Source organism: Lepisosteus platostomus, chromosome 16 (genome assembly GCF_059453375.1).
Source record: "Lepisosteus platostomus isolate fLepPlt1 chromosome 16, fLepPlt1.hap1, whole genome shotgun sequence".
Taxonomy (NCBI): Eukaryota; Metazoa; Chordata; class Actinopteri; order Semionotiformes; family Lepisosteidae; genus Lepisosteus; species Lepisosteus platostomus.
The window spans coordinates 25,949,783-25,974,786 of record NC_142626.1 but is presented as its reverse complement, the minus strand read 5'-3'; the positions used below and the strand labels follow the sequence as shown (position 1 = coordinate 25,974,786).

At 40.8% G+C, this 25,004-nt stretch overlaps 1 protein-coding gene across 11 annotated transcripts in view; it reads left to right on the top strand.

Moving 5' to 3' along the window:
- Positions 1-25,004, top strand: part of LOC148647106 (NACHT, LRR and PYD domains-containing protein 3-like) — a 140,909-nt gene that overhangs the window by 113,444 nt on the left and 2,461 nt on the right. For 9 of the 11 annotated variants that reach the window (XM_088609334.1, XM_088609332.1, XM_088609333.1 and 6 more), the window contains 2 exons: positions 11,102-11,275; positions 24,822-24,995. In XM_088609334.1, coding sequence (XP_088465460.1) covers positions 11,102-11,275; positions 24,822-24,995 — 348 coding nt within the window. The remainder of the gene's footprint in view (positions 1-11,101; positions 11,276-24,821; positions 24,996-25,004) is intronic. The other 2 variants (XM_088609335.1, XM_088609329.1) reach the window with 1 other exon arrangement.

Here is a 25,004-nt window from a genome sequence, read left to right as displayed (position 1 = left end):
CTCATGTTTGAGCTGTCGCAATCAAAGTCTTTACCGAAGATATTACTTATAGCATTTATAATGAATGACCTTGGACAAGCTGTAAACTCAACAGACCGACAGGGGCACTCGTGGTGTATTGGTTGGTTGTAGAAAGATTTAAATGTCTTTACTGTGCCCGTTTAAGTATTGAATATTTATATGGAATTTTACCACTGAAGGGAAATCTTAGTAGCTGAGCATAAAAAGAATAGGAGCATAACGCGTGTGATGGCCATAAACAATATTAATTTTGGAAAATAAACATACAGTATTACAGTATATGGCTGGTCTCAGTACTTTAAAGAAAAAATACACACCAGTATTCCATTTCTCCCTAAACATTTTAAGCATCGAAGTCTTTAACTAACATGTGAAATAACGTGTATAAAAAGTGGTAGTTTTAAGCTTTTCTGTGAATACGCTCGATACTGGAGCCAACAAGCATACTTTAAGAATTTGATTAATAGGGAATATAATATGGAATCGTGTATCGAAAGAAATTAATCACGATATAATTATATTAATGTACTACAACACAATAGTACACGCTGTACGATGTCTGTTGATACTGTGTGTGTAGGGCTGTTTCACCACTCCTCATGCGACCTTGTGGGTGGTACTGTGGTCTAGGTGCCTGACTTATAAACCACAGGTTGGGTGTTCTCCAGCAGGAGCCACGACTTTTCTTTTAACAAACATTTCTTTAAAAAAAATAGCAATATTATGGACAATTAATTGACTTTTTTTATTTCTAAATATCACAACATGTTCGAATTTAAGTCATTTTTTAATAACAATGAATAGTTGTAAATTGTAAACACGACGTTTTTAAGACCCCCCCCCCCCCCTTAGGCTGTGCAATCTTTTAGATTTTTATAGAGAAATGGAGGCTTGATTTAAAGACGATCTGTCAAAGCGTAATGAAACCTATTACTTGATTCCTATGGACGCCCGGTCCCACCAGGGATTTAAAAAAAAACTATGCAATCGCATATCTAAAGAAATAACAGTATAAATATGTTCATGCACAAACAGTAGCATGTTACATTATTAGTTTGGGTGTCTCCTCTTGCCAGAAAGCTCTAAATTGCATTTTGAGTGCGGTTTTTGACTTTTTTAAAATTACAACCCATAAATAAAGCTGATACTGTTTAGACTTTTAATTATTTTAAACTGTATTACAGCAGCACAATGCAAAATGCAATGTAAATCGCTACCTTTGTCTTCTGTGTTAAATAATGTTCACCTCTCTGTCCAGCAAAAGTTTTTAATTATCATACTTTTATGGTACATGACTTTGCTAAAATGTATTTAAAAATAAAAACGATTACAAATGCCAGCAGAGAGAGAGAGACACTCACACACAGTTTTTCATTGTCAAAAAGTAATTGTTTTTTACTTTGTGAGCACCCAGACAAACGCAAACGCGTTTTTAATAAAGTGCTTTATTCATTCTTAATCAGACTCACATACCCGAATGCCCCCCGCCCCACTGATCATCGTAGGAAGAAACAGCCTGTTAATAAAATTGTTGCAATTTTGTTCGGTCAGTTCTTCCTCCCAGAATTTGTAGATTGCATTGATCAGTTCTTGCTTTGTGCTGGGTTTAGCAGTTTTCTGAACATAGTCTTTCAGAGAATGCCAAACCATCTCTATCGGATTTAAATCTGGGGATTCGGCTGGAGTTTTCACCCAGTTCACTCCTTCTGCTACAAGCCTCGCCCTTGCTGCTGTGTGTTTTGGATCGTTGTCTTGAAAGAGACAGTGCCTTGATCCAAAGTGCTCCATGATATATGGGGTGGCATGCTGTTTCACCTAGACTTCCTCGAAGAATTCACGATCCATAATTCCTTTGAAAATAAGAAGTGGTCCCAGGCCTCTTCTAGATATACCCCCCCAGACGTGAACCTTCAGTGGATGTTTGGGCTTTGGCTTGTCCACATATCTCCCCTTTTTACAAAATGACATGGTTGAAAACGTGTCTCTACCTACTGCGACTCGAACATGGAATGGTTAAAGATGGCAACAAGTCAGGCACCCAGAGGTGGGGGGTGCGTCTTTCTGCCTCCATAACATTAGCAAGTTTAAAAAAAATTGCATCGAAAAGCCAGGCATAACAATTGTTTCCTTTTTCTGATCACTCACTGTTTGGATACTCATCTCACCTGCCCTGTTCTTTGTTTCCTTGTTATTTGCTGCAATCCACTCCTGCCCTCACACCTAAAGAAGACTTTTTTACATTTCTGTGTGCGGTCCATAGTGCAATTAACCCTTGCTAATACATTTGCGGACTTTTGAAAGTCTGTGCTGTCCCTTGAAAGCGAGATGATCTCTGGTTCTTTGACAAAACAAGGCTCCCCAGATAGTGTGAAAAAGCCACAAATCGAAACCTGTTTTTATAGCTTTTAAAGTCGTGCAATGTGTAAGCAGGAACACATCATTATATCTTATATATGTAAAATACATAATATAGCTCCCAAACAAACGCAAACGTGTTTTTAATAAAATGTTTTTATTCATTCATAATCTAACTCGCATAACTCACATTCCCGAGTGCCCCCCACCCTGTCTAACAATTTTAGGAAGACTAAGGAAGTTGTCATCTGTTGTTGAAGCTCTGTGAGCTTGATGACTTTGAGACCACTTGTTATCCCAAGTTATTTGAATCACCACAATTCAAATAGAGAAAAAAGAGCTGACTGACAAGATTTAAGATGTGGCTGTCAATGTTAGATTAAAAAAAAAAAACACATTGCCTGACGTTAATTACATTGCTTGAAAAATAATTTTATTTAGAGAGATTGGATAAGTAATTCAAGTGTTTTTTAACTTCCTGAAAAACAAGTAATAATTTAACAATATGTGCAAATGTTTTATGATATGTCGCTGTTGTGAATGTCTGAAGAGTGTATCTTATTTGCCTGTCCGGACTGGTGGAGCTCATCCAGCTGTGTCTGGATATCTTGGTCAAATATTTGGCTAGTGTGTATTGTCTGTTTAGGGTTCTGTAGCATTCAACATGGCTGGACAGCTTGTTCCCCCCTCCCGCCCCTCTCTGTGTACAGTAGAACCTCCTGTCCTGGTTGCTGGAGCTTATACAGCTGTGTCTGGAGAGAATCCAGGGTATCAGCTCAACCACACGGCTGGGCAGCTTGTTCTCCCCTCCCGCCCCTCTCTGTGTACAGTAGAGCCTCCTGTCCTGACTGCTGGAGCTCATACAGCTGTGTCTGAGAGAATCAGCTTGTGAGCACTCTGTGATTAAATTAATTCTCATTATATTATCATTCCCACTGTGCATAACAAGGAAGATTAATAAACACAGGGTTGTTTAATGACAATCTATTGTATATCTCATGGCTAAATAGTCAAGTCTAGCCAAAAGAGAAAACATCGACTTTATTTTTAACCCAAGCGAAAGTTTAATGGTTTTTAATTACCATACTTTTATGGTACATGACTTTGCTAAAATGTGATTAAAAATAAAAACAATTGCAATTGGCAATTGCAGCTTTTTCACGAAACCTCCTAGGGTAACAAAATTCTTGTGTTGTACAGCTTTTCAGCTAAATATACAGTATTTATCGATTACGCCTGAAATTGGAGCTGCTCGCCGCGCGGTGAATAGCGACTAATAAGCAGTGAAAACATTTGTCTGTCTTTCTGTGGGGAGAAGGGAATCTGATCTGATCTGCAATCGCTGGAAGACTCGCCGCCTTCTACTTTGAAAATACCTGTGAAACCGGTTTAATTTGTCACAGCCAGCACTCTACAGACCCTCCACCTGAGACTGTGTTTATCCTGCTCTTGAAGAAGAGGAGTTGGGTCTGGCCCAGCAGAAAGTGCACTGGGTACAATTCTCTTCTCATTGACATAACTCACCCTGAACACAACAGCAGGGCTGCTAAAGGCCAGACTAAGGTTAGAGAAGAGACTCATCATGGGAGTCAGGGAGCAGGTATTGTAGCAGTGAAAGTGAACCTGTTTCGCTGCAAGGAAGTGTAACTATAATCAGAAGTATAACATTAAATTCATACAGTATATATGATATGGAATGACCTAAGTTCTTAATTTGACCGATGTTGTGGCCCACTTCAGTCAATTGCAAAAAAAAACTTTTAATTTGGCAGTGGCTCCTCCTGAAACAGCCATGAATCAATCTGTGAAGATATTAGGCTTTTCAGGAATTTAAACTGTAATTCTAACAGTGATCACAAGAACAGCAATCGCTGGAAGACTCGCCGCCTTCTACTTTGAAAATACCTGTGAAACCGGTTTAATTTGTCACAGCCAGCACTCCCGCAGAGAGTGATGAAAACTGTGCTGCGCCCTCCTATTTGGCATTTTAGTTATGGAGGCGGAAAGACGCCCCCCCACCTCTGGGTGCCTGACTTGTCGCCATGTTTAACCAAGCCGTGTTCGAGTCGCAGTAGGTAGAGACACGTACGAAAAAAAGTTAATTCCAGCTACAATACATATATATTTTTGTGGTAAGAGGGAGCAAAACACCAGTATTTACTGCTAATAATTAGTGTACGATTTAAAGTTGAAATTCTGAGCCTAAATATAAAGTTAAAATCTCGACAAACGAAGCAATGTAGGAAATGCCCACACAGAAATACACAGAAAATAAATCCGTTCTGACATCTCAAATCAGTTTCGATCAAGGTCTCCAAAACGAACAAGAAAAAGAGCATTTTCAGAGAGCAATTACGCTGTGTTTATGTAGAATAAGTGATTAGATTTATGAGCAATCTAATTTTTTATTCGTTTAAAACAGTGAAACAGCTGCAAAAGATCAAGGTAGCGATTTATGTTCATTGTGCATTGTGCTGCTGTAATACAGTTTAAAATAATTAAAAGTCTAAACAGTATCAGCTTTATTTATGGGTTTGTGTTTGTACATGAACATGCTGTAGTTACAGTATACTGTTATTTCTTTAGATACGCGACTGCATGTTTTTTTCAATCCCTGGCAGGACCAGGCGTAAGAATGAGTCCATAAGAATCAAGTAATAGGTTTCATTGCGCTTTGACAGAAACCAAATTTCCCAAATTTAATATGTGCTTTTCTATATGTATTGTCAGTTAATTGTCCATAATATTGCTATTCTATTTTTTCAAAGAAATGTCACGGCGCTGGCTGGATTTGAACAAATCTAGTCGGGCAGCTAGACCACAGTACCACCCGCAAGGTCGCATGAGAAGTGGTGAAACAGCCCTACACAAACAGTATCAACAGACATTGTACAGCGTATACTATTCTTGTGTATATAATTATATTGTCATTAATTTCTCTAGTGGTTTTTTGTACAGTAATTAATGTATCTATTTCGTGCTTTGTGTTGTTTTTTTTTGGTTAGTTTGTGATTTTCACTTTGTTTTTTTTTTGGGTGTGGACTTTGGGAACACAGTTCCTCATAATAAACACCATTGCACATCTTTGCAATTGTGGCTGTGCCATCGTTATTGTAATCTTCTATCTACGCCTCTAAACTCTGCAAGGAGGAGATTGTGACAACTGTACTTGATTGGAAACAAATGTGTGATTGGATCAACGAAATGCTGTGGTGTTACTTTTACAAAGACGGTCAATGAAAAAAAGAATGTGGACCAGGGCATTTACCACAGCAAGTCTTCCAGGTCCTGAAGCAGCAAAACAGGCCCAGACCATCACACTACCACCACCATATTTTACTGTTGGTATGATGTTCCTTTTCTGAAATGCTGTGTTACTTTTACACCAGATGTAATGGGACACACACCTTCCAAAAAGTTCAACTTTTGTCTCGTCAGTCCACAGAGTATTTTCCCAAAAGTCTTGGGGATCATCAAGATGTTTTCTGGCAAAACTGAGACGAGCCTTTATGTTCTTTTTGCTCAGCAGTGGTTTTAGGCTTGGAACTCTGCCATGCAGGCCATTTTTGCCCAGTCTCTTTCTTATGGTGGAGTCATGAACACTGACCTTAACTGAGGCAAGTGAAGCCTGCAGTTCTTTGGATGTTGTTGTGGGTTTTTTTGTGACCTCTTGGATGAGTCGTCGCTGGGCTCTTGGGGTAATTTTGGTCGGCCGGCCACTCCTGGGAAGGTTCACCACTCTTCCATGTTTTCGCCATTTGTGGATAATGGCTCTCACTATGGTTCGCTGGAGTCCCAAAGCTTTAGAAATGGCTTTATAACCTTTTCCAGACTGATAAATCTCAATTACTCTGTTTCTCATTTGTTCCTGAATTTCTTTGGATTGCAGCATGATGTCTAGCTTTTGAGGATCTTTTGGTCTACTTCACTTTGTCAGGCAGGTCCTATTTAAGTGATTTCTTGATTGAGAACAGGTGTGGCAGTAATCAGGCCTGGGTGTGGCTAGAGAAATTGAACTCAGCTTTCCAAAGATGTGATAAACCACAGTTGATTTATGTTTTAACAGGGGGGACAATCACTTTTTCAAACAGGACCATGTAGGTTTGGATTTTTTTCCCCTTAATAATAAAAACCATTCATTTAAAAACTGCATTTTGTGTTTACTTGTGTTATCTTTGTCTAATATTTCAATTTGTTTGATGATCTGAAACATTTCAGTGTTACAAACATGCAAAAAAATAAGAAATCAGGAAGGGGGCAAACACTTTTTCACACCACTGTATGAGAAAGACAAGCAGTTAGAAGTGCTACCGAAGTTAGAAAATGAAGCAGATACAGACACTAAAAAACAGCCTTTCTAAAAAGAAAGGTTTTGAGGTTAGATTGAAATGCACTCAGGGTGGGTGACTCTAATATCACTGGGGATACAAATCCAGAGCCCTGGGGTGCAGCTAGAGAAGGCCCTGTCACCCACAGAATGTAGATGTTCTTGAGGTCAGCTAGAAGACCAGAGTCAGAGGGACAAAGGTTGCAAGGTGGGGAGTAGACAGGTAATAAGCCAGACAGGTACTGAATGAGGATGAGGATTTTGATGTTGACTCGAAACCTGATAGGAAGCCAGTGCAAGGACTCGAAGACAGGCGTAATGCAATTGCTTGCTTGCGACCTGATCAGGATTCTCGCAGTCAAATTCTAAACATATTGGAGATTGCTCAGTGTGGATTTAATTACCCCAGTGAGCAGGATGTGCAGTAATCAATTCTAGAAAAAGAAGCCCTTTTGGTTTCTCTAGTTCCAGTAAAAGAAACTAAATCGGTGTGATGTTCCAGAATGCAGCTTTTTTTAATGCTATACATGGCCGGTATTTAAATATGATGTTTGTGATTTAAACAAATTAATACAAGCAGTTTTTGAGGATTTAGGTTAGGCTGACTTATTGCAGGGCGCAAAGCATTGGGAGTTATGTTCAGGCTAGTAACAGCGTGTCTGAAGAGCTCTTGCAAAAAAGACAACATACTGTATGCAAAATAACAGCATACAGGTATATTAGAAATGAATGCAAGGTATATGGATATTCAAGGTTTGGCTAGAATAAGAGATGCCAGACACTGAAGGAGAAGGATGGAAAGGTTGAAAAAGAAGCAAGGGAGGATGTACAAACAATCTACTAGCGGTAGAATTAAGAAAGTAAGAGGAGCTTGAAACAGTGAGAAAGAAAGAAATGGACAACAGAGAAGCTGGAATGTTGACCTGAAACGTCCTGTAGGAACAGTATAGTTAAAATGAAAATGAAGAGGAGTTAGGACAGGGATGAAAATGACAATGGGATTTTCACTTTCTCAAAGTAGTAGAAAATGATTAATCTAGAATAACTGAAAGTGTTATCTGTAGGCTGCAAAAAATGGCAGGTACAGTAAAATTAGACAAAGATAGTTTGCTACCATGTAGTAGATGAACAGACACAGGTTAAAAGTAAGTTCTCATGGAGCATGTTAAGACTAGGGATGTACAGGTAGGTAGGAAAAAGGTAATTTGGGGAAAGTTGAGGAATACACTGATAACCAGGACACTTCCTTAGAGGGTTAGGCATACTTTTGACAAATGCACAGGAGATGTTACAGACTGCAGAAGAAGATGATAAAGTTAACAGACTCACTGAATATCAACTGTTGAATGTTTACATAGATTCTGAAATTAGGATTGTATTTTAGATTTTGTGAAATTGCTAGCATTCAGCTGTGTGTTGGATGCACATAAAATGAAGGAATGGGCAAACAGCTGATGCTGATCCAGAGTCAGCATCTGAAGATATTTATATTTACAGGGAATTTATTTGCAGGCTAGGTATGGATACTGATGTGCCAGAGAAGTGGAAAAGCTGTTTTGTTAAACCAGCACTATAAAATAATTTATCCTGTGAGATCCTGCCATCTCATAGTGGGTTTAATCACTGTGTTTTGTTACACAATTCCTTTAGTTCCATCCATTTTCTCATGTCTTTATCCAGTACAGGGGAGCTGGAGCCTATCCTAGCAAACAATGGACACAAGGCAGAATACACCCAGAATACATCACAGGGCAGACAAACACACACACCAGGGCCAGTATTCCCATAAGCCAATTAACTGACCAGTATGTAGGTACAGTACCCGTAGAGTACCTGGAGAAAACCCACTTAAACCCAGAGTGAACATGCAAACCCCACACATACTGTACCCCAGGAATTGAACCTGGGGCCCCAGCACTGCAGGACAGCAATGCTAACCACTGTGCCACCATTTGAAATGGATGGATAGCTTAGTTATCTTTCTAGTTCAAAGGTTTCTATGCATCATTTAATTTTGAAAGCCACTGAGACATCTGGTGCTACTGTTGTATTTATGAAAAAAACTTACAAAAAGCATGCTAAACACTGCTACCCCGTTCCTTAGTTAATACTGTAGTGCCGTGCGGGGCGCTTTAGCATGTGAACGCAAGGCGGGCTGAGAAGAGCGCCTGGGAGCGGGACTACGGGATATAGTATATAGTGGGGCGGAGCCTCTTCCCTTCGGGTGTGTATGTGTGTGTTAGTGAAGGTGCAGCACTGTAAGCTCTGTCCCTGTGTGTTTACCTTTCCCGGTTCGAGTGAATACATAAATGTGTTGTTCAACTCCATTCCCATGTCCCATGCCTGCTCCATTCCGTACCGAAACCCGCAGTCGTTAAAATACATTTAATTGTTATAAACAGTTAAGACTGTTTTTAATTGTGAAAGCAAAATTTTTTTAAATGTATTTTACCCTAATTTGTAATTTTGTATTTTACTTCATTTCCAATACTCAGATTTAACGTACATTTGAACAATGACATGTATTTCTAATATTGAACTAAATTAGTCATAACATTCAGAAATAGTCGAGAATAGTTTTGTATTTGTTTTGATGAAACTTTGCTAAAATTTATAAAAACCTAAAGGCGAGTAAAATCTATAATCTTTCCACATCATGTCATTAGGGAGTACAATAAGCTCCTGCTTTGTTTAACAATGGTTTAAAAAGTAAATATAATTTGTGAGAAAGTAGCTGTCCTTAATGATAATTAAAGGAACAGAAGTCAAAAGAAATGATTTACGTTGCTTAATTTTAAAAACTAATTTATAAAAACAGACGCTGCAGACGGCTCATTCTGTATGACAGCTCCGCGTAAAAAGTGTGCAGTGTTGTATATTTTTAGGAGGGATGGGGTTTGTTTAGTTTTATTATCGTTTTCTTTTAAGTTGGATTTGTATAGTATATGGGGGTTGTGACTTTTTATGCGGTTTAGGCTTCACATTATTATTGTTTATTATTTTTATTTTTATGTGTTGTTATGCTTAAAACCCTGGTTGTTGTTTTTTTTCTTCAAATGGGAATGTTGTTTTTCTCAACATATTTACAAACAACAATAATAAAATCTCCAGTTCACTTACTCCAGTGTTGGTAATTTACTTTGGGATTAATAAACCATTTGAAGAAAAACAACAACATTATAACTAACTAAAAATAACTAGAAGAAGATGACTTCTAATAAAAAATATAATAATACTGAACATGTGAAGCAATTTTTATTATGGTTTAAAGTCAAAGTCTTTCTTTCTTTTTCCCTTTTCATTGTAGCTCCATGTGTCTCCCTGTTTCCCTTCCTGACAATTTCTTCTCATCTTTCTTTTTCCTTCTGGAACCCAAATTTTAAAGCAGCAGTTATCTTCATCATTCTCATCCATGGACATTCTGAGATGTATAATAACATGATGTTGTATATTACTGTTGAGCTAGGTGTTGAATATGATTTTTTTCATAGTGTTTATAAAATTCAAGTGTTTTAAACGTTTAATTAAAAAGTAACTTACAGCGGAAGTTTCCAAATTGATCACGAGGAAGAAAAATCACCCGTTTTGTGCGCATAAAAAAGGTTTTTTTAGCTAAACCCTTTTTTTATAGCTTTTAAAGTCATGCAATTCATAAGTTAGGCAGGGACACGTCATTGTTTCATTGTCATTGTTTCTTATGTGTAAAAAGTGTGCAGTGTTGTATATTTTTGGGAGGGATGGGGTTTGTTTAGTTTCATTATCGTTTTCTTTTTTCTTTTTAATGGGATTTGTACAGTATATACTGTAGGGGTTGTGTGTGTGTATGCTGTTTTACTGCTTAACATTATTATTTTTATTATTTTATTTTATGTTTTGTTATGCTTAAAACCCTGGTTGATGCTTTTTTCTTCAAATGGGAATGTTGTTTTTCTCAACATATCTACAAACAACAGTAACAAAATCTCCAGTTCACTTACTGAAGTGTTGGTAATTTACATTGGGATTAATAAACCTTTTGAAGAAAACAACATATAACCCCATAACTAACTAAACATAAATATATGAAGATGACATATAATAAATGTGAAGCAATTTTTATTTTGGTTAAAAGTCAAAGTCTTTCTTTCTGTTCCCCTTTTCATTGTAGCTCCACGTGTCTCCCTGTTTCCCAACTGTCTCCCTTCCTGACAGTTTTCTTCTCATCTTTCTTCTTCCTTCTGGACCCCAAACTTGAAGCAGCTGTTGTCTTCATCATCTTCATCCATGGACACTCTGAGATGGATAATGCCATAATGTTTTATATTACTGCTGAGCTGGGTGTTGTAGTGAAGACTTGGAAAGAAGGATGTGGATGAGCTGTGCAGATGTTCAGCTGTGCTCCTGTCTTTTTGTCTGCAGGATGTGGAACTGTGAACTAACAGAGAGATGTTGTGAAGATCTGGCCTCTGTTCTTCAGTCTCAACACTCCAGTCTGACAGAGCTGGATCTGGGTCTCAATGACCTGGGGGATTCAGGAGTGAAACTGCTGTCTGCAGCTCTGAGGAATCCCAACTGTAAATTAACAAAACTGGAGTAAGTGAACACTGGCGATTTCTTTGTTTTTTATCGTTTTATTTAGGTATGCTGAGACACAGAATATTGCCATTTTCACATGCATTAGAAAAGAAACACCTAGGAAGAACAGAACAAAAAAGAAGGGGGGCACCTAGAAATACAAAAAACTGCTACGCAATCTTATACAAGTTCTTGTTTGTGGCTTCTTTGTTAATATCTCATTACTGAGAGACACGACATGCAACCTTTCCCATTTTACCCTTTTTTACACATGTATATGTTGTGGTTCATTTAGAATTCTGTGGATAATATTCTTCATGAGATTTCATTCATAGAGTCCTTATTCATTTGAACACAAGGTCTGTCCAGCTTTAACCAGTTTCTAGTGATTTATTTCATGGCTGCAGTTCTGACAGTTCTAAACAAGTATCTTTCTGCCTCTGAAGGCCGTTCATCTGGTGTTTGTCCCAGAAGGAAAATGACTCCTAATGAGGATTTTGTTTTATATTTCTTCAAGAAGCTTTCCCCAATTTATTTTCATACCAAAAAATGTTTACAATATGCCAGGTTTTCCTTGCAATTCTTCCAACTGTTTGTGCTCCCAAATTTATAATATTTGGCTTGTACTGTAGTTGGTGTTTCTTCCAATATTGAATATGAACTTTTTACTCATATTCTTCCATGAATGTGAATTGGTGGATTTATGCAGATTTGAATGGGTTTTAGAGTCTTCAATTGCTGTGGAAAGGCCAACCTCCTTTTCTCACCTGCGTCTTACTCTTGTATTCCTCCTGTATTTTCTGATATTTTATATACATCTGAAAGGATGTAGCTGTGGAAATAAGTTAGGTATGCAAAATTTACCAATTTGTTAACCTCTCATCTTAGAGTCTCATTTACTTCTTCTCAGCTTTGATTTGTGTCCCCCCAGTGTTTTCTCCTCTCTCTGTGTGCTTTGACCTTGCCTGTTCGTCTTGGACTGATTCCTGTGCTTTGAACCCTGCATGTGTATGTGCTTTGACTCTCCTTCAGACTCTCCCTGGTGCTTTCATCAGTTCCTCTCAGCTCAACCCCTGCCCTTTTGATCTTTCGCCTGCCTGCCCTGCTTGCTTCCAGCAGAACAAAGCAAAGCATTATGAAAGTAAATTCTGCAATTTAAATACAGTAATCCCATAGAAAATAATTTGTATTGTGAAATAAATAAAGAAATAGTAATTTTGAGGGGTGTAGCAGAGGTAGGTCGGACACGGTGACATCATCGCCCTCCCTGTGCGTAGCAGGGACCTCAGCCGCCTGGGTTGAGGGAGGTCTCTTTTAGCTCATCCGGATGGTTCCCTGTTGCGTTATGCCGGAGACCCGGGTTTGCGCCCCAGGTGTTGCAGGACAAACCGGCGGGGTGGAGTGGCAGGGGGCAGGAGCCTGTGTGGAACCGCGATGGTCACGGTAGCATGGGACCCTGTCTTTAAACCACACAAAATAGACATTCTAGTAATGGTCATTGAGAGGCATAAGGAAGGTCTGGAACAAAACAGAAATCCTGGAAGTGCCTTCATTCTTGCTGTCTTCATCCTTCTCAAGAATGAGACAGGCAGCAGTTTCCATCTATTGAAGTTTTGCTTAACCTGATTTTCTAGCACCTCTTAGATACATTTTAATGTGTTTTATAGGTTTCTGGGTATTAAAATAGCTTAACATTTTATCTTATCCCAATCCTATTGTAAATTAAAAAAAATGTTGACCTCCAGGGATATAGATTCCCTAGTAACAGTGCTTCAGAATTTCCTTTGTTTCCTATTTTGAAAAGTTGCTGTAGTCTGTGATTACATCTGTGACAGGAAAAGGTGTTGAATTTCTGCTGTATATACTAACATCATCTTTATAAAGAGCCTGATTGTTTCCTTCTGTTGTCTTATACTCTGAGAGAATAAATCAGTGGTGACAGGCATCTCCTCATCTTCTTCCCCTGTATGAATTAAAGCTCTTTAACAGAATACCATCAGCCTGTTCTTGTGCATTTGGTTGTTTTTACATTGTATGTAGCTAAGCTATAAAACCATTGTGAAAACCAAATTCCCTACAAGTTTCAAATACAAAAGGCTGTAATACCCTGTGTGGTGTCTCTGGGGGATAGTTTATGTAAACGAAGGTAGTACTTACACCACACTTTACTGTCCTCAGATCTGTGGCGTTTCTTCCAACAACTGTCTTCCTAATACAGTCCGTAATCCGTTCTCTTAGTCCTGATTCGTTCCGAGTTCCAAAAGTTCGTAATAAAGAACAATCCGCGATGTATCCTAAACCAGTGTCCGTAATCCAAAATCATAAACCTTTCTCCTTGCAGTCATTCGTTGTTCCTTAGCCCGATCCTTAACAAGTACCTCTTTCCACTCTTTTCCTCCAAAACGCATTCACCTTACCGGCTTCTGCCCTGTTCACTGCCTCCGGGCCACTTATATTCTGGTTCCTGATGCGTCTCAGCTGTGTCTCGTTGTTTCTTAAGGTAGACCCTTTCCATCTACTGGTCAGCTGATTCTTTTTGTCTGCCATCTTGCTAAGGTCAATCTCTAACATTTTCAGTGTTTCGTTTCGGAAATACCTGTTAGAGATGACCCTTCCCCATGTCCTCTTACATTCCCTCCCCCTGAGATCAGCCCCGACCTCGGGCGATCTAGAAAAAAACAAACAGTGCATTCGGGAGAGGGCGTCTACATTTCCTTGTTTCCTTCCGGGTCTATAAACCGTCTGAAATTGAAATCTTTGCAGACTAAGGCCCCACCGCGTAATTCTATCGTTTTTATCCATATTTTGTAACATCCATGTTAATGGCGCATGATCTGTGTATAATATAAATTGTCTTCCCAATAAATAATACTTCAAATAGTCTAGGGCGCATTTGATTGCTAGACATTCTTTCTCTATCGTGAAATATTGTTTTTCGGCCGGATTCAACTTACAGCTGATATACAGAATAGGATGCTCCAGTCCTTCAATCTCCTGTGACAGTATGGCTCCAATCCCAGTGTCTGAAGCATCAGTTTGTACCATGAAAGGCTTACTGAAGTCTGGTACCTGTAAGACGGGTTGAGAAGTGAGAGCTGCTTTTAAGTCTTGGAAAGCCCTCTCTTCCAAGTCGGTCCATTTTATTTTCTCCGGACAGCTCATCTTCGTCAGATCGTGTAGAGGGGCGGCCATGGCTGCAAACCCTGGGATGAAACGCCGATAGTAACTTGCCAGTCCCACAAACGTTCGAATTTGCTTCTTGGTAGCTGGTTTGGGCCAGTTCTTGATTAATTGTACTTTCTGATCTTGGGGCATGATCAATCCTCTCCCGATCGTATAACCCAGCTAATTGGCTTCCCTAGCCCCCAGACAACATTTATTTGGGTTGGCCGTTAATCCTGCTGCTCGCAACGCTCCAGTTACTGCTTCCAGGTGTTGTAGATGTTCGTGCTGTGGATTACAACGTCATCCAAGTAGGCGGCTGCAAAATCCCGATACGGTCTCAGAATTCGGTCCATCAATCTTTGGAATGTTGTGGGAGCGCCATGCAAACCGAAGGGTAGGACCCTATACTGATATAGTCCTTCAGGTGTGGCAAAAGCGGTTTTGGCTTTATCTTCTTTGGCCAGTGGCACTTGCCAATATCCCTTCGTAAGATCAAGGGTGCTGATGTATCGAGCGTTACCTAATCGCTCGATTAGTTCATCTATACGGGGCATGGGGTATGCATCAAACCGCGAGATCTCATTTAACCTTTTGAAATTGTTGCAAAATCGGATAGTTCCATCCGGCTTGGGGATCAGAACTATCGGGCTAGCCCACTCACTATGGGATTCCTCGATTATTCCCATCTCCAGCATTTTACCCACCTCTTCTTTAATCAGTTTCCTATTGGCTTCTGGTACTCGATACAGGGGTAGCCTTACCTTTTTCCCCGGTTCCGTGACGATCTTATGTTGTATAAGGTGGGTTCGACCAGGTGTCCGGGAAAAACATCTTTGTTTTGGGACAGGAATTCTTGTAGTTCCTGTTTTTGTGCCGGAGCCAGGTCTCCCACGGCTACCGCACCTGTTTCTTCTTCCAGAGGGTCTGGGGAAAAGTGGGTGAGCAGAACTTCGAAGCCATGCCATTTTTTCAGCAAATTGACGTGGTAGATTTGATGCTGCCGTCTTCTGTCATGTTGCTTGACCTTATAGTTGACTGGCCCCACCTTTTCCACCACTTCATAAGGTCCCTGCCAGGATGCCAAGAATTTACACTCTGGGGTTGGAACTAACACCAGTACTCTGTCCCCAATCTGAAATTCCCTCACAACTGCTCCCCTATTATAAATTTGTTGTTGTTGAGCCTGGGCTTTCTCCAGGTTTTCTTTCACTAAGGGAACAATAACATTTATTCTTTCTCTCATCTGTTCCACATGCTCAATGATAGTTTGTAAAGGGGAAGGTTGGTGTTCCCACGATTCTTTGACCACGTCCAATAGGCCCCGTGGTTTCCGAGAGTATAATAATTCAAAGGGGGAAAATCCAGTCGAAGCCTGTGGTACTTCCGGAACCGCAAACATGAGATACGGGAGCAGCTGATCCCAATTTTTTCCATCCTTTTGCATCGTCTTCCTAAGCATGCTTTTCAGGGTCTTATTAAAACGTTCTACTAGACCATCGGTTTGAGGGTGATAAACAGAGGTTCGGATCTGCTGTATACCCAGCAGCTTACATAAGTCTCGCATGACTTTCGACATAAAAGGTGTTCCTTGATCAGTTAGGATCTCTTTAGGAATTCCGACTCGAGCGAACAGTTGTACTAGCTCCCTAGCTATGTTTTTGGCGGTGGCAGCTCTCAACGGAATGGCTTTGGGGTACCTGGTAGCATAGTCTACTATTACTAGAATATATTGGTGACCCTTGGTGGTTCTGATCAGGGGCCCCACCAAATCCATCCCAATCCGTTCGAAGGGGGTTTCAATAATTGGGAGGGGAATCAAAGGGTTCCTATAATAAGGTTGTGGCGCACTTTTCTGACACTACTTCTCGATGGCCTTATAGATCCCAGGCCAAAAGAACCTAGAGAGGAGTCTCTCGGATGTCTCTTTACCCCCAGGTGCCCACCCAGGTGGCTATGGGCAAAGTTGAGGAGCTTCATCTGGTAAGGCCGGGGAATAAGGAGTTGTTCCACTTCTTCTTGTCCCTTCTGCTGCACTTGATAAAGGAGATTATTCTTTGTCATAAAATATGGGTAACTCACTGTGTTAGGATCAGTACAACACTCCCCATCAATTTTCCTGACATGTCCCCACGCATGTCTCAAGTTTCCCATCTTCTAGTTGGGCCGTCCCAAACTTACCCCGTCGTTCTGGGGGTTCCCAGTTCGGTAGTTCCATATTTCCAAACTCAACTCCAAGTTCAGTTCCGCTTTCTTGTGGGTCCGTCTCATCAGGGTCGTCGGTAGGGGCGTCACCACTGTCTTCCGGCCAGGCGATTGGTCTTGGCCTAGCTGATTGGATCGTGTTCCAAATCTGGAGGAAATGGGGACAGTCTCGTCCCAGTATGACAGGGTATGGCAACTGCTCAACCACTCCTACCGTTGAGCGGTAGGTCCCCTGTCCTGTAGAGATGCTCAATTCGACCGTCGGATAGTCTTTGGTGTCCCCGTGAATGCAAGTAATAGGTATTCCCTTTGTTCTTGGAATCTCTAGTCCTCCCGGAAGTATTGTAGGGGTCACCAAGGTCACCGCACTGCCAGAGTCCAATAAGGCCTCGATGGGTTCTCCCTCTATCTCGATTTTCGTAAGATGGGGATCCTCGCGGGTCGGGACCCCCGCTGTAAGGTAGTTGCATAGGGCTTCATCTCTGGGGTCTACCTGCATGGGTTCGGGCAGGCCGGGGCAATAGCTGGCTAAATGCCCTTCTTCCTGACAATTAAAACATCGCCGGGTTTCTTCCCATGGCCGGGGCCTTGAGTCAGACTTCCCCCGAAAGGTTTTTTTTAACTGTATAGGTTCCCGATAATCACTATACTTTATTGGCCGATACTTTATTTCGGTTTCCAGACTCTTGGGGCTTCTTCTCTCCTCCCTCCTAAAGTCCCCTTTTCTCTCCCTAATCAGGGCCTCTGTGGCATGGTATCTGTCCACCCAGTCCACGGCTTGATCTAGGGTCTGGGGATCCCCTTCACTTACTTTCCTTTTCAGGTGCACAGACAGACTCCTCACGAAATGATCCAACACCACACTTTCTACCACCTGTCCTGGGTTTAATTCTTCTGGCTGGAGCCATTTCTTTGCCAGATGTACCAGGTCAAACATCTGAGACCTCGTAGGCTTGTTCATCTGGTAGCTCCAATTGTGGAACCGGACTGCTCGTATCGCCATGGTTACCCCTAGTCTTGCCAATATTTCGTTTTTCAGAGTCTCATAATTCTCTGCATCTTCTTCTTTTAAATCATAGTATGCCTTTTGGGCTTCTCCAATTAAATAAGGGGCTACTCTCCCAGCCCATTGCTCTTTGGGCCATGCATTTCGAGCTGCAGTTCTTTCAAAGGTGGTTAAATACGCTTCCACATCATCAAGCTCAGTCATCTTTTCTAGCGTAATTTGTTCTTCCTGAGTGGTGCCTCTCCCCGCTACCGGGGCCTGCCGGATTTCTTCCCTTAACCTGCACAACTCTGCGCGTATTAATTTTTGCTCCTCTTAAATTCGTTCGTTGGTTTCTTTTTGGATTTGGTTCGCCTCCAGTTGCGCTTCGTTAGCTTCTCGTTGTCCTTTTAATGCCTGGAATTGGGCGAGGGTGGCCTGGGACAACTGCTGTTTTAATTCTTCCATAGCGTTTCTTCACACGCGCAAAGCGGAACCCGCACACACACACAAAAAAAAAAACTTCCTCTCTTTGATTCTCAAACCCGAGCGGGAGCTGCCCGCATCCTCCACCAGTTCTGGTGTCTCTGGGGGATAGTTTATGTAAACGAAGGTAGTACTTACACCACACTTTACTGTCCTCAGATCCGTGGCGTTTCTTCCAACAACTGTCTTCCTAATACAGTCCGTAATCCGTTCTCTTAGTCCTGATTCGTTCCGAGTTCTAAAAGTTCGTAATAAAGACAATCCGCGATGTATCCTCTCACCAGGTAGAAGTATGCAGGATGAAAAAATCCCTGGTTTTCAAAAGATCAGCTTTTCAAGTTGTATCCTTGTCAGCCAGCTGAAAAAGTTTGTACATGTTACCATATGTGTACTAGCTTGGATAAAACATCGAGACAAATTGAAAATATAAAATAAATCAACATAAATTCTGTGAATACAGGACCCGGATTGATAATGTTCACATACCCAAAACTATTATTTAAAAGTATTAAAAGCTATTCTAGTTATTGCTATATTACTATATAACCCCCCCCCCCCCAGTGTGTTGTGTATGTTGTGTTATGTATTGCCTAATTTGCACTATCTGCACTTTGCACTATGTATATCCTGTTTACAATGTCTACTGTATGTCAGTGTCCTGTCTGTCCTGCCTGAATTTGCACCATGGACCAGGAGGAACGATATTTCGTTCCACTGTATACTTGTATATGGCTGGAATGACAAATAAATGTGAACTTGAACTTGAACTAATCCTCTGGGCAGTGCTTGAAGAGTTTTAATTGATATTCACTGCCAGCTTATCAGCAGGAGTGAGTTGTTGACAATAGATGACCCCTAGTTGCTAAGTAAACAAACCGGTTGCTGAGGTTTTGTTTTTCAGAGTCATGTTACAGAGGCAGTGATGTCTCCTAGGGCTCTAAATGGTCAATAATGAATGACAGCAATTTGAACCAATTTGATCCCCTTTTTTCAGACTTTTTTCAGACTAGGTTGTAGTGGTCAGCCAAACAAATGTACTATTTTGGTTTCCATTGACCCAGTGGTTTAGCAGGCGTGTAACCTGTTTCTCAGTGCACATAACATCTATGGCTGTGATTATGCCAGTGAATATGCCAGCAGCCATATAACCCTGCAAATCACAACTGGCAGCTCACTGAAGCTCACCGGGTGTGAGCCTGACCAGTACCTGGATGGGAGACCTCCTGGAAAAAACTAAGGTTGCTGTTGTAAGTGGTGTTAGTGGGGCCAGTAGGGTTCGCTCAACCCACAATCTGTATGTATTCCAATGCCCCAGCATAGTGATGGAGAGACTATACTGTAAACAGGCTCTATCCTTTGAATGAGATGTAAAACCAAGGTCTGTCTGTGGTCGTTAAAATACCAGGGTGTTTCTCGAAAAGAGTAGGGTTACTACCCTGGCATCTCGGCCAAATTACCCATTGGACTTTACCTATCATAGCCTCCTAATACTCCCCATCTATGAATTAGCTTCATCACCCTGTTCTCCTCCTCACTGAGAGCTGGTGTGTTGTGAGCGTACTGGTGCATCATCCAGATTGAGGTGTATATTGGTGGTGGTGAAGGGGATCCCCATTATCTGTAAAGAGCTTTGAGTGGAATGTCCAGAAAAGTGATATAGGTGTAAGCAATTCTTACTAATTATTGTCTAATTTTATGTTTTCATCAGCTTTTGATTTTTAGGTTGCATTTTGGTGTGTGAGATCATTGTTATTATCGGTTTATGATAATGGCATCTGTAGTAAAAATGCTGTACTACGGTGAAAGAAAACTTTTTGTCTGTTCCGGTCTCATGGTTTGTTTTAGAAGATATTGGAGGTGACTTGTAAGTTAATAACCTGATTAATTATGATTAAAATTAATTTATGTTTTAGTGTGCAGCAGATGCTGGAGCCTCAGTTGTGTCACATCCTGCTAGAAAGCTTTCCACATGATATAGAATAACATGACAAGTCTTCAACGTTAGGGTTAACTGTTCTCCATAAGTCTAAGAGTCTATTAGATTGAATCCTCTTCAAATAATTATAAGTATTCCTGTAACATCACCTGCCAACAACTTTGCACATTAAGATGTGTCCTTCTTCATATACACTTACACCACGTACATATACTGTCCATAGTGTAGTGTACGTGTATACTGTATGTACATCAGTGTTATGTCAGCATGTCCAATTTTTCCAAGGACATAATATATAGTCACAAGTAATAGGTTTATTCCATGCTGAAAAAAAGAAGAAAGAGAACACAACGTTTCGGCCGTGGAGCCTTCTTCAGGTGTGAGAGAGACAAGGCAGTAGGCAAAGGTAATGTAGCGGGAGAACAAAGGCTGGGAGGGAGGAGGAGTGAGAGGCGGGAGCAGGGGACAGAAAGAGAGGCCAAACAAGAGGTGTGAAGTCAGAATAGGTGTAGAGAGGTGTGAAATGAAACTTCCAATGAATGGAGAAAATTTAAAAGAACAGTAGTCTGTCGTTAAGAGAAGGGAGAAGGTGTGATCCTAGCTGCAGAATCATTTTGGTTTCAGTAGTCTTTCTGATGTATGAGTTCGGAAAACCATCTTTGAGTACACAGACGGAGAGATTAGAGTGGTCGTGGCCGTCAGAGGTGAAATGAGAAACAATGGGCTTGGAGAGATCTTTAATCTTCACAGCAAACAGGCCATACAGTATTGAAAAAAAGAACAATCTGCCAACCAACTAAAGCACACTCATATTCATTTTCAAGTTTTGGCTTCTTGTTCGCTTACATCGACTAGTGAGCAGGAAGGGCCAGTTTTATATCACAATCCTCACAAACTCTTGCTCTCGCCAGGGGTGAGACCAGCAGATTCTCGTCTTCCTTCACCAACATGGCAACCATGCAGTACTTTCACTTAGGTCATGATTTTGAACTGAAATTTGCAGAATTTTGCAATACTACATTGATACCAAGAGTTAAAACCCTGTCTGAGAGCTTGGGACCTCTGAGTGAGGTGTGGATCAATATTGCAGATGGGGTCATGATTTTGATTAGGAGCAAGTGGGAATTAAATAGAAAGAAAAGTTCCACTCAGTGCTCTATATTCAGACACATCTTTCTACAGTCTTCTTCATCCCACTGTGTCTCACCCTCCCCGTAATAAAACTGCGATGAGAAATATAAGATGCCTGATCTTGTAAGAAAAGCTTCCCCTCTCATTTCCGTGTCTCGCAGGTTTAAACTTGCTCCTCACTCTCCTGTTCCTCTTTAACTTTGTCTCTTTCTTTCTCTTGTCTGTTCTCCATCTGTCTCAATCACTGTCTTCACAGCAGTAATGCCAACTAGACCCTTTTCTGTAGTGCTGCTCAGTCAGTATAGAAGTGGTTATTCAGCAATAAGACCAGAGGGGAGTGAGGAGCACTCTGCTTCAACAGTGTGGACAGTGTTGCACACACCTTTCCCCAAAACTTTAAAACTCTAAAATATCAGTGCTTTCCCATACTACAGGAGAGAGTGTGCCTGTGACTCCCTGGGAACACAGTGTGCACTTTGGGGAATCAGTAATATGCATTTAAACTGACTCCGAGACAATAGATGTGTCCTAGGAATTAAGTTAAAAAGGATCAACTGGTGATTGGGATTTCTCAAAGCAAAATTTAGATCATTCCAAATAGTGTCCAATGAGAAGTGTATCCATGAGTGACACATCAATTTCCAGCTGTTATAGATCCTTAAGAATTTATATCAGGATCCAAGTAACAAAGAGTAACATTAGGACACTATTCACTAAGCTGTGTCCCCTGCATCTGTTATCTTACATAAGGGGTGACCCAGAGCTCCATGTCCCAGGTAACCCCATAAAAACACACAGCAGAGGGAAGTAACAAAGAATGAAAAATTTTGTATATTATCCCTAACAATTGCAAAATACAAGTTTTTATGAAAAAGTGGACAGTGTGAGCCCCATGTAGTCTGATTTTAATATGTCTTTCCACTAGGCACCACACTGTAATTGGGTACAAAACAATGTGGTTTAATTGTCATTCTTTAAACGTCAATTTTCTAAAGTTGTAGCTCATGAAAATACCCAGATATTTTCCAGTGCTTTTCCAGTGCTACTCCAGTGTCTTCTACTGAAACTGGGGGAACAAAGACAGCACATTCTGCATGAAGGTTTTATAAACCCAGGTCCAAGGGTCTCAAAACCTTTTCAAAATCTAAAATTATACAGATACTTATGGGCAGTTATAGACACACAGTCATAGTTTTATAAGCAAATAGTAAAAGAGATGTTATCTTCTGGCAGCTCAGTTATAAATGTCTTATAGATCAGAGTTTGCAATCCACTTTTTTTTTCTTTGTAGTCCACAATTTCTTCCAATATGTGGCCTTTTTGAGAAGTTTGAGGTACCTGAAATGTATGAGCAATAAGTAGGCATAGCACACACCCTCCTTTCATACATCACAGCTGTCACAAACCTCTCTCACTTTTTCTGTAAACTTAGTAGCCTTGATTTGTATTTCCATCAGTACAATTGGTGATGTTACTGAATTGACAAGGTTTTCTTAGCCTTTCAAAATAAAAAATAAAATAAAAATAAAATTATGAAAATGTCCATTATTATTATCAGCGAGCTACTGGCAGTGACACTGACAAGCCAGACCTGTGCAGCGTATACACAGAGTGGCATCAGAGTGAGGAGCCGGGGAGGTTGTGTATTTGTTTTTTATAACAGAAAGTGTGTTGAGTCTCAGCACAAGTGGGATGTGATGAAGAGAGACTCGGGGTTGTTAATGTGAGAGGTCTGAGTGCGGGAGTGAGTCTCTGGAGACTGTGTGTGTGAGACTTAGTCTGGTGGCTTCAAGTGAGGATGTCAGAGGCTGGAGGTGGACCTGGAAGTCGGAGTGCTGACTGGCCGTGAGGGGACCAGTGAGTGTCATGTGAGAGCAGGAGGCTCCAGATCAGGGAAAGAGCAGGAAGCTGCTTGTGGTGACTCGGAGCAGAGGGTGCCATCTCCCTGAAAGGGACCAGCCGGAGGGCGTGTGAGAGGTGAGGATCAGTGAGTCCAGGAATCTGCGACAGAAGGGCTTGGCTCGGTGAGGGACCTACATTATGATCTCAGAGGACATCAGATAGAAAGGCCAGTGGAGTCAGTGAGCTGGAGACTCAGGGCCTGAGAGTCTGTGAGCCAGGGACCCAGAGGTCTCTGAGGATGTGTACCCCATGCTCTGGTGCCATGAATAGGGAGTGAGCACATCACCATTCTTGAAGGAGAGTGGTTGCAAAAAATGTGAAAACATTCTCCAGCAGGCTGTGAGGGGTGTGTCTGGAGTGGTGGACACGCCTGTTTGTGGGGGTCACTCCCACTGTGACGTCACAGTATCATGGAGAAATGTGGTTAGTTTTCTAACTAACCTGGAATCTATATCAATGGTTGTTATGGTCCTCAGTTGCAGAGTTATTTTTTTCCCTAATTGTTTTCTCTATTTTTTGGGTGCTGCCAATTAAGATACTGTATTAAGCAAATGTGGAATAAGCATTTAAAAGGGGAAAATGAGACTGCAAAAGGGGGAATACTGAGAGATCATAGACGGTGAATGAAGTTAGTTGAGTGGTGTGTTATGGGGATGGGGGAAAGACATGTTGTGTGCTTTTCTTTTATGCTTTCGGTTTGGTTAATGTAGATATGAGTAGGACGCGGAAGACTTTTTTTTGTACTATATGGCCTCATTGTTAGGTACGACCACCTTTCCAGTTCTAGCCTATCTAGGTTGTTTTTTTTTAGTCAGTTAGTTTGTCGAGGGGGGGGGGGTCTTTTCTTTGCCTTTCCCCTCCCAATTGGAATACAAATGTGCACCTCTGCCTCCCTAATAAAGTTGATTTGTTTTTTCAAACATAATTGACTCTCTCTCACACATTATAATAGTAATTTTAACAGAGCTACTGTACAGTACTCTATTGACAATGGAGTCCAACTGTATTAATATTAATGTTATTCAAGTGAAATGTACAGATGGATCCCAAGTCTAAAGATTTCCCCTGTTGCAGACAAAGTCTGAGGCAGAATTCTGGTTCATACAGACTTGCTCTCTTGACCTGCTGTTTTGTACTGAAGTTCAGTTTCATGACTCAAAGTGGATTCAGTCACACGGTCGATTCCTCTGCCAAATTATGATTGAGATTGTTTATTGCTTCACATTTTGATTATGTGTTGTTATAGTTATAACCTTGGTTGTTTTTGTTTAAATTGTTTATTTTCTTCAAAAGAGAATGTTGTTTTCCTCAACACATCTACAAATAACAATCAAAATCTCCAGTCTCTTACTCAGTGTTGTTAATTTACATTTTGTATGAATTCAACCATGTGAAGAATAACAACCAAAGCTATAACTTTAACAAAACGCCATAAAATGTGAAGCAATTTCTATTATGGCTAAAAGTCAAAGTCTCTTATTCTATTTCCCTATTCCAACCATTGTAGCTCCGTGTGTCTCCCTGTTTCCCACTGTCTCCCTTCCTGACAGTTTTTTCTAATCTTTCTTCTTCCTTCTGGAACCCAAAATTTGAAGCAGCAGTTATCTTCATTATCCTCCTCCATGGACACTCTGAGATGGATAATGACATGATGTTTTATATTACTGCTGAGCTGGGTGTTGTAGTGAAGACTTGGTAAGAAAGATGTGGATGAGCTGTGCAGATGTTCAGCTGTGCTCCTGTCTTTTTGTCTGCAGGATGAGGAGCTGTGAACTAACAAAGAGATGTTGTGAAGATCTAACCTCTGCTCTTCAGTCTCAACACTCCAGTCTGACAGAGCTGGATCTGAGAAACAATAACCTGGGGCATTCAGGAGTGAAACTGCTGTCTGCAGCTCAGAGGGATCCCAACTGTAAATTAACAACACTGAAGTAAGTGAA